Source organism: Barbus barbus (assembly GCF_936440315.1).
Source record: "Barbus barbus genome assembly, chromosome: 18".
Classification (NCBI taxonomy): domain Eukaryota; kingdom Metazoa; phylum Chordata; class Actinopteri; order Cypriniformes; family Cyprinidae; genus Barbus; species Barbus barbus.
The window spans coordinates 2,090,976-2,104,742 of NC_136746.1; the positions used below are offsets into that span (position 1 = coordinate 2,090,976).

The 13,767-nt window shown below is 41.8% G+C and overlaps 1 protein-coding gene across 1 annotated transcript; it reads right to left on the reverse strand.

The window, feature by feature from the left end:
* Positions 1 to 3,609: 3,609 nt before the first annotated feature.
* LOC306883830 (heat shock protein 30-like) lies at positions 3,610 to 4,203 on the reverse strand (the record flags this gene model as incomplete). The annotated part of the gene is made up of 1 exon (XM_079439321.1): positions 3,610 to 4,203. The coding sequence occupies one exon, from the start codon at positions 4,201 to 4,203 to the stop codon at positions 3,610 to 3,612; it is 594 nt and encodes a 197-aa protein (XP_079295447.1).
* Between the last annotated feature and the right edge of the window lie 9,564 nt (positions 4,204 to 13,767).

Here is a 13,767-nt window from a genome sequence, read left to right on the forward strand (position 1 = left end):
GTAAAGCTTGGTAAATTCACATCCAGCACTCGTACCATCAGCACTGGAGCTCCTCAGGGCTGCGTACTCTCCCCACTGCTCTTCTCCCTCTACACCAACGACTGCACCTCTAATGACCCCTCTGTCAAGCTCCTGAAGTTTGCAGACGACACCACACTGATCGGCCTCATCCAGGACGGTGACGAGTCTGCTTACAGACAGGAGGTTAAGGAGCTGGCTGTCTGGTGCAGTCTTAACAACCTTGAGTTTAACATGCTCAAATCTGTGGAGATGATCATGGACTTCAGGAGAAACCCCCCTGCTTTCCCCCCACTCACCATCATGAACAGCACTGTGACTGCAGTGGAGTCATTCAGATTCTTGAGCACCACCATCTCCCAGGACCTGGAGTGGGATATTCACATAGATTCCATTGTCAGAAAGGCCCAGCAGAGGTTGTACTTTCTTCGCCAGCTGAGGAAGTTCAATCTGCCACAGGAGCTGGTGAAACAGTTCTACTCTGCCATCATTGAATCCGTCCTCTGCACTTCAATAACTGTCTGGTTCAGCTCAGCTACCAAATCTGATCTCAGAAGACTACGGAGAGTAGTCTGGACTGCTGAGCGAATCATTGGTACAACCCTCCCCACTCTCCAAGAACTGTACTAATCCAAAGTGAGCAAAAGGGCTGGTAAAATCACTCTGGACCCCTCACATCCAGCACACAACCTCTTTGAACTGTTACCGTCTGGTCGACGCTACAGAGCTCTGAGCACCAGAACGACCAGACACAGGAACAGTTTCTTCCCTCAGGCAATCTATCTCATGAACACTCAACAATAAACATGGAACACACAACTATAATACATTATCCATTCACCACACTCACTTATTTTATTTTTATTCTCTCATTTCTAATTTGCACATACTTGACCTGTACATACATAGTTGTCTATATTATATATTGTGTTTTTGCTGCTTTGTACATTCTATTTGGATATTTGTTTATCACTCTTTTATTATCTGTGTCCTGTTGCTGTTTTTCTGTTGCACTGTGGAGCTTCTGTCACTACAACAAATTTCTTGTATGTGTAAACATACTTGGCCAATAAAGCTCATTCTGATTCTGATTCTGAGAAGATTTTAGAACTAGAGATATGCATCCAAACTTTAGTTGAGGACAGTAAGAGTGAGAGGGCTGTAGATACGGCCTTGGATGCGACTAGCTCAGGGAGTCATGTACATTGTTCGGTTCCGGTAGAGACCGTGCAGCAGGGCAACTGGGTGACTGTAAGGCGGCCTAGTTGCGGGTCAAAACACTGCTCTTCCATTCCGATCAGAGCATCAAACAGATTCTCCCCACTCAGTGACACTCCCACTGAGAAACCTGATGAAAGTGCTCTAGTAATTGGCGATTCTATTGTATGGAACGTGAAAATAGAGACACCAGCCACCATACTCCATTGTTTACCGGGAGCCAGAGCGCCTGACATCTTGGCAAATTTAAAAGTGCTGGCTAATGCTAAACGTAAATTCAGTAAGATTGTTATCCACGTCGGCGCTAATGATGTTCGACTTCGCCAGTCGGCGATCACTAAAAATAATGTTAAAGAGGTGTGTGCACTTGCAAGTACGATGTCAGACACTGTAATATGCTCTAGTCCGCTCCCTGCTTACCGGGGTGATGAGATTCATAGCAGACTGCTGTCACTCAATGGCTGGATGTCTAAGTGGTGCACGCAAAATAACATAGACTTTATAGACAATTGGATGAGTTTTTGGGGCAGACCTGACCTGTTGAAAAGAGATGGTCTTCATCCCTCCTGGGATGGTGCCGCTCTTCTCTCTAGAAATATGGCACATAGTCTTAGAGTTCGTACTTGACTAACTGGGGCCCAGGTCAGGAAGCAGACAGACTGGCTAAACCGACCGTCTGCTAGCTGCCTCACGTCACAGAAATCAGTTAATTCTCAGCACATAGAGACTCCTTCACCAAGAAATCACATTATAGAGACTGCGTCTGTTCCCCGAACTAGAAAATACAAAAAATGTCCAAACCAAATTAAGAATAACAATTTAATTGATGTTCAAGAAATAAAAAATGTTTACAATACAGAGAAAAAAATTTATAAAACATGGCTTACTGAATATCAGGTCCCTTTCTTCAAAAGTACTTTTTGTAAATGATTTGATCAATGATAATAATCTAGATTTGTTCTTTGCTCTCAGAAACATGGCTAAAACCAGATGAATACATTACTTTAAATGAGTCTACCCCCCAAGATTACTGCTATAAAAATGAGCCACATCCAAAAGGTAAAGGGGGAGGTGTTGCTACAATTTATAGCAATATTCTCAGTATTTCTCGAAGGACAGGCTTTAAGTATAACTCGTTTGAAGTTATGGTGCTGTGTATAACATTATCTAGAGAAACACGTGTTAGTGATAAATCCCCTGTGATGTTTGTACTGGCTACTGTATACAGGCCACCACGGCACCACACAGACTTTATTAAAGAATTTGCTGATTTTCTATCTGAGTTAGTACTGGCTGCAGATAAAGTCTTAATTGTGGGTGATTTTTATATCCATGTCGATAATGAAAAAGATGCATTAGGATCAGCATTCATAGACATTCTGAACTCTATTGGGGTTAGACGACACATTTCAGGACATACTCATTGTCAAAATCATACTCTAGATTTAATACTGTCACATGGAATTGATGTTAGTGGTGTTGAAATTCTGCAGCAAAGCGATGATATCTCAGATCATTATCTAGTCTTGTGTAAACTCCATATAGCTAAAACTGTAAATTCTACTCCTTTGTTACAAGTATGGTAGAACCATCACTTCTACCACAAAAGACTGCTTTGTAAGTAATCTTCCTGATTTATCTCAATTCCTCAGCATATCCAACAGCGCAGAAAAACATGATGATGTTACAGAAACTATGGACCCAGTTAATCCTTTACACTTAACCCTCTGGGGTCTGAGGTGATTTGGAGCCCTTGAGATGTTTTGACATGCCCTGATATTTGTGCTTATTTCAGCTACTGAAAACATACTATTGACCAACATGTATTTTTTTTTGTATTCAGCACAAACTTTGCTACAATATGATGGGACCAAGATGGATGTACATGTTTTCATTTTTTAGAAAAAAAAATATTATGCGTGGTTATTAAGTTTTGGGATAAAAATGTAGCTGAAATAAGGCCATAAAACCCACACTAAATCGTCTTGAATAAGACTTTTGTGTAATCAGTCTTTTAGGCTAGAATATTTACTAAACAATTATGTGAAAATCATTCAGCTTACTCATTCACAGAAAACAATATATTCATTATAAATATATATCTTCACTGTTTTTATTAAATTATATTTTCCATTGTTTTGTACTTCTCTTCATGATAAAGAAATGTTAGAGGGGGAATAAACAGTGAATTTAAGTCAGTTTTATTTTAATTTAATTCAATAGAAAAACAACATAAAATTATATTTTTTCTTTTTTAAGTATAGCACTTAAAGACTGCAAAGTAATAACCAAAGACGAAAGATATACATAAAAATGAGACGTCATCATGTAATATAGTCCAGCTGAGTTGAGCAGTTCTTGTCCTCAGGTCTTTCAGCTCTTCTGTGTGGTGCTGGAGTCGTGTTGTGTCTCAGCTGTCTCTGGCTGTATTGTCTTCACAGTTTGACAGTCAATGGGCAGCATCCTCTCAGCTGCTTCAGATGGCTGATTTACTGGTGCCTGTATGTAGAGCTTTCCATCAGCCATGGAGCAGGTCACCGCTTCAGGATTCACTCCTTGAGGCAGATCAAACACCCGTCTGAACTCTTGGCTTCTGGAAGAGTACGAGTCCTTCCCATCCTCCTGCTTCTTCTCGCTCTTTCCGCTGACATGCAGCCTCCTGCCCACCTGTCTGACTGACAGTTCTTCTGGGGAAAAGTCTTTAGTGTCCAGCGTCAAAGCAAAGCCACTTCCCTCTTCCTCCATGGTGCAGGCGACTGGGTAGATCTCCTGCGAGCGTGGCATCTGCTGGATCTCCTCAAAGATCTTGTGCTGAAGTTTCTCCAGCTGCTCCAGGCTGCTCTTCAGCTCCTGCAGTTGCTCTCTGTGTCTGTAAAGAGATGTGATCTCTGGCCAGAGACTGCGTACTGGCCAGTCCATTCCCATGAATGAGCTGAGGGAAGGCTGGAATCCATGCAGGCTCAACATTTTCAGTGGCTTTTGCTCCTCAGTCGAGTTGTCTCTCTGGTGGCGTCTTAAGGCTTTTAGCTTTGACTCCAGATCTGTGAGTGTCTTAGCTTTATACTATGTGTTCATCAGCACCAGCAAGTTCATGAACTTTCCAGGTAGTTCTGGATTCCTCCATTGGGGGCAGCATAGAGAGAACTGATGATACCTCACCAGTCACACTCTCATTTTAGAAGAAGACCAATCAACATCTATTAAACTGGAATTATGAATATGGAATTTATGAGAATCATTGTTGGTTATTTATAAGTTCTTTAATATTTTTAAAAGATATCTGAACACTCATAAGTTTGAATACTGAGAGGCTTCAGTTCTGGTTCATTTTACATGATCTAAGAGGTATATTTAACTATCACCGAAGAACATGGGAGAGAAAGGGAATGAGCTGAAAGCTTTTCCACACATTTTACTACAGGATATTTCATATAAACACAAAACCTCACATAAACGTAATAAAATTGATCCTTCACATTCATCCTTAACATGCCTAAAATGTAAAGATGATTGCAGTATTTCTGAAACTGCGCCCACATTGAAATGGATGCATGTAGGTCTACCAGTTAGCCTAAAATCCCTGAATTCATAAAATTGTTACACCAACAAAAAGTGTTCTGGTCAGCTGGATTAAAACTAAAACTGTGTGAATCAATTACAAAATGATCCAGACCACTTTGCTTCCTGTTTGACCAATTCATTTAAAGAACTGATTCAAAAATTATTAATTTACTAAATTGATATTTCTTCAGCACTTCTGATTCTAAACAGGAGAAAAACAAACAACAACAAAAAAAAAACATCTACCACATCAGCATTTGGTATCCAAACATATAAGATATGAAAGTTAGCAGCGTTTTCTGGACCACTTAAACATCTGCGCTTTAATGTGATGCGATTAACATCATTTGTACTACAAAATAATGGCAAGACAATGCCTTTCTAATAGGTTGTTGTCAGGGAGTCCAGTATTTCTATGGAAGGTTCCTAAACTTCCCAGCCAGCAATGACATGTGGGGCCCAGATTAGGGCTTCATGGGCGGGAAATGTGGGCCCCATTATGGGCTTGCACCCGGGATCCACATTGGGGCCAGCCGTGGAAGCCCAGACGTACTAAAAGTGGGACCTGTAAGGGTACTGCATGGGTCTTAATTGGGCAATTCATGTCAGACCGATTTGGGCCCCACCTGCCCAAATGGGTCCAAAGTGGGCTCTGCAACATGGCTACCCAGATGGGCTTTAAATGGGATCTGTAGGAGTCTTATGTGGGTCCTAACTGGGCAATTCATGCCAAACCCATTTGGGCCCCACCTGCCCAAAGGGGTTTAAAGTGGGTTTGCACCCGGGATCCACATGGGGGCCAGCCGTGGATGCCCAGATGGGTTTTAAGTGGGATCTGTAAGGGTCTTATGTGGGTCTTAACCGGGCAATTCGTGTCAGACCCATTTGGGCCCCACCAGTCTGAAGGAGTTTAAAGTGGGTTTGCACCCGGGATCCACATGGGGGCCAGCCGTGGATGCCCAGGTGGGTTTTAAGTGGGATCTGTAAGGGTCTTATGTGGGTCTTAACCGGGCAATTCGTGTCAGACCCATTTGGGCCCCACCAGTCTGAAGGGGTTTGGCTTGCACCCGGTATCCACTTCGGGGCCAGCTGTGATTGCCCAGATGGGCTTTTAGGGGGACCTGTAAAGGGTCTTAACTGGGTAATTCATGTCAGACCCATTTGGGCCCCACCTGCCTAAAGGGGTTTAAAGTGGGCTTGCACCAGGATTCAACCGTGAATGCCCATATGGGCTTAAAGTGGGCTCTGTAAGGATCTTATGTTGGTCCTAACTGGGCAATTCATGCAAGGCCTATCTAAGCCCAACCATGCCAAATGGTTTAAGGAAACAATCTAAGAAAAATTAAAAACGAAGAATGAATACAAGTACAAGATAAATACAAGACCCTTGATGCTTTGAACTGCAAGAAATATATTAAATTGAACAACAAAAAGTATCTTTAAAAAACAATGTCACAACATACAGATAAACTAAAAAATATATTTAAAAAATAATCTCTGAAAAAAAACTCCAAAAAATACAATACAAAATACACTCATGATATATGACATTGAACAACAAACATAATCTTTAACAATTTAAATTTGACAACATACCGGTAAATAAATCAAAAATATATATTTTTAAAAAATCTCTGGGAAAAGAAAACAAAACATCTCTCCAAAAAATACATCCAAATACACTCATGGCGTTTGTGTTGTCGACGCTCTTTTTTCTCTTAGGGCCCGCCACGGTCACGTGCGCATGTGAACCATTTCCCCAGCGCCATTTCCACATCCTTTCGGTTCACATTCTGAGTTATTGCGTTACTCTTCAGTGCACCTAAATACAAGGGAGCATAAGTCAATTTAGCAAGGTTCTTTTTTGCTCCAACTTGCAACTCTTCAAATCATTCAGTTAAGTAACACATTTCCACATGTGGTAAGCTAAAATTTACTCTGACATTTACCATGGAGTTTTATGCCTACCTATAACCCTTTTTCCATTACATGTTGAAATTTAGCCTCAAATGCGCACCAGATTTAAGTGACATTAGAAACAGTTTTCCATGAATATATCATGAATTTTCCCAAGGCAACGTCATAGTACCCCTTGGTATGCAAAGGTAAAGTGGGTCTCGCACAGGGCAGCATTTAGGCGAGCTCCGCCACTGCTCAAACTTAAAAGATGCAGGGGCAAAACATTACCTTGATATATTTAAAAAGAGAGAACAATATTAGTGCTGTCAAGTGATTTAAAAATTAAATCCCAATTAATCTCATGAATGTCCAAGTTAACTCACAATTAATCTCGATTAATTGCACATTTTTACATGTTTTACATGTTTCGACATGTTCTGGAACACGGGATAGGGAAGCATGAAAATCCACTATAAACATAATTTTAAACGTCCACCAGGAGGCGTGCCAAAGCTGAAAATGTAATCAGTCTCTATGGGTGAATCAGTCAAAAGTCCTGGGCCCCATTCCAATTCAAATTGTAAAACCAACCCCGATCTCTGAGCTGATTTACCCTGCAAACAAAAACCCTAGGTTGTGCTTGAGTCCGCAGCCTAAGGAAAGCTATCATCAATGGAGCTCGGATACAGCGATTCACCATGACAACGAGGGAGAAAAGGACGAGTTGCAGCCATTTTTTCATCGGATGTGTCACAAGAAATGCCAAACCGCTGCGGCGCAAGATAGAATGCTCGTTACTTTATTGCATTTACATTCCTGCTCTTGACTAGGCTATTTCAAATACAGGGAAACTGTTTCAAATGTGAGAATTCCACTGTTGTGTAGGCTAAATGCAATCCCACTGTGTTCAGGCATAACAGCAGTTGAAAATTAAATATTTTAAAATATTCTGCTGATGGATTATTCTACTTAAATTGACATTCATATTTGGTGACAACTTCAGGTTTGTGAAACTTCACAAGAACGCAGATTTCAGTAGACCTGTGATTGTGAGTACTCTCACCCTTCAGTACTCTTTTGGACAGGGTGACCAGGCAGCTGGATTCAGTGCACCCTCACACCAGGATTTTATTTATGGACTTTTCCTCTGCTTTTAATACTGTACACACAGACACACTATGCGCCGACTGGTGGAGCTTCAGGTCCATCCAGCACTGATTTTATGGATTAAGGGTTTTTTATAGAATAGCAGGTTTTAGTAAATGGTTTTAAATCCAGTAAGCTGTTTTTAAACTCAGGACTCCCACAAGGTTGTGTTTTATCTCCCATTCTCTTCTCTGTCTACACTAATAACATCTCTTGCAGCAGTGAAGGAATGACTCTTTAAATATGCAGACGACATGGCCTTAGTAGCCCATCTGACAGGCACCAATGTGCTGTCTGACTACCATCAGGCAGTTAGCAATCTGGCCAGGACTTTTAAGGCAAGTTTCCTCGAGCTCAACATTGGACAACATTACACTTGCTCAGTACTTAGGAAAGCCACCACCATCACACAAGACCCCACCCACCCTCTTCACCAATCCTTTCAGTTACTGCCATCAGGTTGCTGTTACAAGGTCCCACTAGCCCGTAAAAATGTTTATAAGAAGTCCTTCATTCCCACTGCCATCACTAAGTTGAATATTCTGAAACCAGCACCTTAACTCCGACCTGTGTTCATTGTTGTTGTTGTCTGGTTATTGTTGTTTGTTACTGTACCACTGTGTGGCTATTGTAGTGTGTGTATTTTTTTTTCTCTTTTTTTCCAATCTATATATTGTTGAGCCTGTCGAAGACAAATTTCTGTCACTTGTGACAGACAATAAAGTTTTTCTTATCTTATCTCTCCAAGACCATGAATGTTGTTTTAAAAAGTTAACATTTTTGATTTTGACTGCCTTAGTCTTAAACTAATCTTATCGAGAGTCTATGGAGGGGCTCTTACTTCCATTACTCAATGCCATCGGAATGTTACACTGACGTAGGTCCAAAATGGGTCTATAGGCCTACATTTTATGCGCCAGTGATTTAGGTAGGAGACCTGCACACAGTATAGGCCTACACAATGTTGCTAAAGTGTTGACGGGCCCAAGTATCACTGGACTAGTTCAGTTCACTTTCACATTTTTGAATTTTTTAAACAAGTGTATTGGAGAAAAGTTGTAGTATACTTCAAAGATAAGACTAACTGTTAAAGTGTGGATTTTGCAGAGAAGAATCCTGATTCTACGGAGAACAATTCTTGAAGCTGATTTCCATTAAGGCAAATTAATGTAATAATTCAAGTCATAAATTTGGCATATTTTGACAAGACACGAAAATGGGCACTACACCCATGCCAGTAGAACGAAACCTACCAAATTTGAGATCGATTGGGCGAGTGGTTAGAGAGTCAAAGAAAGGCCAAAGACAAGTTTCACTGAGCAATTAAAAAACTGAATTTACAATAGAAAACTTCAAAAAGACGCAGATCTTTGAAGCACAGCTTGCCCATCCGTCCGGTCACGTTGTACTGCCGTTGCAGTTCTGGCACCATCAGGAACTTCATCATCCACCTGGTGGCATCTTCTAGTGAGGAACCCCCCTATGTCTGCAACCATGGCAACCTTAAGAGTATACAGTAATAGAGCACAGTAAATTTAAAGTCACAGGATCAGAAAACACCATATTAAGTCAGTAAATATCATAAAATATTCTCTGTCCCCATTACATAGCCAAACACCCCCCCCCCATATGAACTGGTTTACCATATTGTTCTGCTGCTAGACAACTCATCCTCAAAATATTCATCAATGACCAAGAGCTGTTGCACTTATTCTACTGTCATTGTAAGTCAATAATTTGCTTTAAACCTGGCATCCTTATTTTTGGCATGTCAATAATAATAACAATAATAATAAAGTGTTAAACCAATTATGTGCTTGATAGCATAAAATACCAGTTCCCTAAAACCTACAAGGTTACAGCCATATTCGCAATGCCAGTCTTCCCTTTTCAGCATAGAGCTTCACAGCCAAACTGCCTCAAGGGGGTGATCTACTACAGAATGACCATGACTATGTCCATGGGGAAATGAAGACATTTCTCATCAAGCATAATTTTGTGTAGAAGTCCACCCTCAATATTTTTGACTGGAAGTTATTTTGGCACTTTCCAGTAGGGGTGTGCCAAAAAGTCGATCAAGATCTTGATACGACACGTGACGATTCGATTAAGATTCTTAAACTCTTGATAATCGACTATGAATAGCCTATACAAACACGCGGAGCAAAAATAACAGGTGGAACCAACAATCTCATTACCTCAATCACTACGTAGTTTATATTAGAGATTTTTCAGGTTCAACAGCAGACAAAAGCCAGAAGAGGGCGCTGGCCACATAAATATTTTTTAGGTTATTGTATATTGTTCTGATGTGTGTCAAGTTGTACAAGACTGTGTTTTGTGAAAGTGATGATATAATATTTCATTCATAATTTTAGTTTTATGCACTTAAAAGTATTGAATATAAAAATCGAAAATCGCATCGCAATATTTGTCAGAAAAACCGCAATTAGGTCAAAATTGTGCACCCCGCCAAACGCTATGGCGATTTCAATCAGTAGTCATGTAATGTTGAAGTCTTGTACGACTATATTGTTTGTGATCCCTACGCCTACCACACTTTTACACCAGTCAAATTGGTGGAAATCGGAGATGTTGTTGGGGTTGTCCGGTTGTTGAGGGGGTGGGTTGCTGAGTGAAAATATCACTGTGGGTCCTCAATCCTGCGTTCGGAAAAATGCCTATTATAACACGGGAGTCAATGGGCAAATCAGCATTGTTTTCCCCCAATATGGTGCACATGGCGGGGGCGGAAGCAAGGCTGTTGGGGCGTATCCAATTTTGCCGACTGTATACAAGTATAATGGTCTTAATAACTTGTCTATTTAGCAAAGGACTGTTTTGCTGAAGACAATTACCATCAGATTTGCAATTAAGATTAGTCAATGCAGCAGTGAACTGATGTTCAAGTATACTTAAGTCTCTTCCGTATTGGGACTACATGTAGGTGAAAAATGTTAAGTTGTAGCAGACATGGTTGATTTGTTATACATTTTAAAAGTTTTGAAGCAACCTGGCATGGGACTTGAACTAAGTTTAGTGATTCATTATGCATGGGAAGGATTTTGTCAGAAGAAAGAAAAAGAAAACACAGGAAAACAATAGGATCTGGCTCCCAAAAACTTACCACTGCAGACATGAATTCAGGGTCTGAGAGCTTCTCATTCATGTCGATAACGTCCTCAACGTTGGCCAGGGGGAAAACAGCACCTTCTGGTATCGCCATGACTGGCATGGAATCTTTTTTGAGCAGTGTGTTTAGCATCTGCCCATGCAGCTTCAGTGTGTCCTTCACTTCTTCTAGCAATGTCACTAGTGTGATGAACATTGCTCCATCAATTTTTTGGGGGGCTAAACTTTGGCCACGCAGTAACTGGGCTGCTCTGTGACCAGGAGACTGGGTGAGGCTGCCGCCAAGTAGGCTCATGCTGAGGTCACTTGTGGGGGACCCACAGGGGTTTCTCTGGGTCAGACTCTGAATTGCTGGGCTGACACTGGTTACCTATACAATTTGGAAGCAGAAACTTTGACTTTAAGGAACATTTCAATACCTCTAAACGAAAACAAAAAAACTAATACAAATACCGAAATGGCAGATTTACAAGCTCATAATGCATTGTAACATAAGGCGTTGGGAACTCGCTCACCCTCCCAGAAACGTTGGGGCTGCTCCCCCTGCGGGATCCGCTCCTCTGGGATCTGCTCCGCCTCCCGTGGACATGGGTGCTGCTTCCCCTGCGGGATCCCTGGGACCTGCTCCGCCACCCGGAAACATGAGGGCTGCTTAGTCCCCTCTGGGATACACGAGGGCTGCGGCTTTCCCTATGAGACACATGAGGGCTGCTGAGTCCCCTCTGGGACACATGAGGGTTGCGGCTTCCCCTCTGGGACACACGAGGGCTGCGGCTTCCCCTATGAGACACATGAGGGCTGCTGAGTCCCCTCTGGGACACATGAGGGCTGCGGCTTCTCCTCTGCACAATATGAAAGCAGAAGTACAGCATTAACACCATTTCAATATCCTAAGAGGAAGAAAAACCGGTAACACTGCAGCAAATTAAAAACACAACACTACCATTAAATAACTAGACCAACACATCATAGGTCAAAGACCGGGGTCTTCTAGACAATGTCAGTGGTTAATGGTGATTTGCAGTGTTTGCGGCTAGATTGGCTTAATCGGATTGATGCTGACTTCTGTGCTGCAGGGAACATTGTTCCGTCTCAGCTTAGGATACTTAGACTAGCCTACTTTTTTACATGATGTCACCAAAGGCTGTTGCAGAGCTTTAGAAGTTAAGGAGCTTTATGATTCTGCAGAAATATAGGCTACATTGTCGAAATACAAATTGCAGAAATTTAGCCATCGTGTATGTTGCTTTAATTAAATCATACAAGTCTGCAGATTCACATTTCAATAACTATCGGCTTTCATTGGAAGATTAGGCTACTGAAATCGAGTTTGCCTTTTACCAGAGCTAAGGATCTTTATCATTGGGCGACAAAACGTAGCCTAGGCCAATGGTTCTTATCCTGGGGATTGCGACCCCCAAGGGGGTTGCAAGACGTTTCCGATGGGTCGCGAGATGCTCTCCATGTATATTGTTGAGCAAGAGAAAATGAAGATTTGAATAAGGTGTCTTAAAATATTAATGTCTTACAATATAGCCTACTGAATGAACGAAACAGCATTTCAGAATTTTCTGTCTGACACTATAAACAATCGAATGCAAAGAGAAAATGTATCTTATCGTAGGCGACGTTTTCAGCATGCGCTATTTCCCCTCTGTGACAGAATGCTGCAGATTCACCTTAATTTGTGAATGGATAAGCTATTCTCTGACAAAAAAGTTTTAAGAACCACTGGCTAGGCGATATGCGGACAATCACTCGAAAGTCAATGGATGGGTCAGTGCATCAATTAAATTAAAAATAAATGAAATCCTGACCATATAGCCTACTATATCTTCATTTCTCATCGAAGGAGGGACATTTTCACTTCTCCTTTTGTAGGCCAATATACCTATTGTAGGTCTTGTTTTACTTAATCACTTCACTTAATCACTAACCCTGTTTTTTGTCCGGGCTTCACCTGCACCCCACATTTTCTTAGACACAAATGCCTCGGGAGGAGTAGGTGGCAAGACATCTCCTTCAATGTCCGTTTCCTCCTCACTGGAAGCCAGCAGGGGTTTTGGTGCTCTATATTCAGTTAAAAGCATACATTTAAACTTTTACAATAGAATACACTGAAAAAAGCAGTTAGAGGTGTTTGTTATGCCCCTTTTCCACTGCACATTTTCGTAACGGCTCCACAAGGCACGGCACGCTTTATTTGTGTTTCGGGGGGGGGAGACCCGGGACCCGTTACGATTTTTCGCACCCGTTTCAGAGGTGGCTCTAACCGTGCTGAACCGACACAAAACATGACGTAACAGGCTGCTGTCCACTGATTGGTCAGAGAAAATATGCACAGCGAAGCTCAGGGATAAATGTCAATGGGATGGGATACACCCACGCCTGGTTCACACCGGCTCGCGCCATGAAGCGACCAAGAAACACAAAACAATCAGGTCAATCTTCAGAATAAAATAAATGCGATAATATTTGTGCATTTAAACCTTACAGTCACTGATCTAAACAGACCAGAGAGATGAAAACAAACACATTACACACAGACAGACACACAGAGCAAGATGACGATGGGTGGGGGGGGGGGGGGGGTAAACACACAAACAAGGAAGTGAGAGAGAGGCAGAGGAGTTGGTGACAAGTACAGGGAGTTGTATGATCCCCAGCACATGTTAGGACAACAGCTGATCAGAAGCGCTTGCCGACCATCGTGGAGAAATACGTGTCTGGTGTGAACAGGGGGGGCAGCAGATCGAGCGAGATTTTAGCGAGCGCGCCATGTGTGTAAAACAC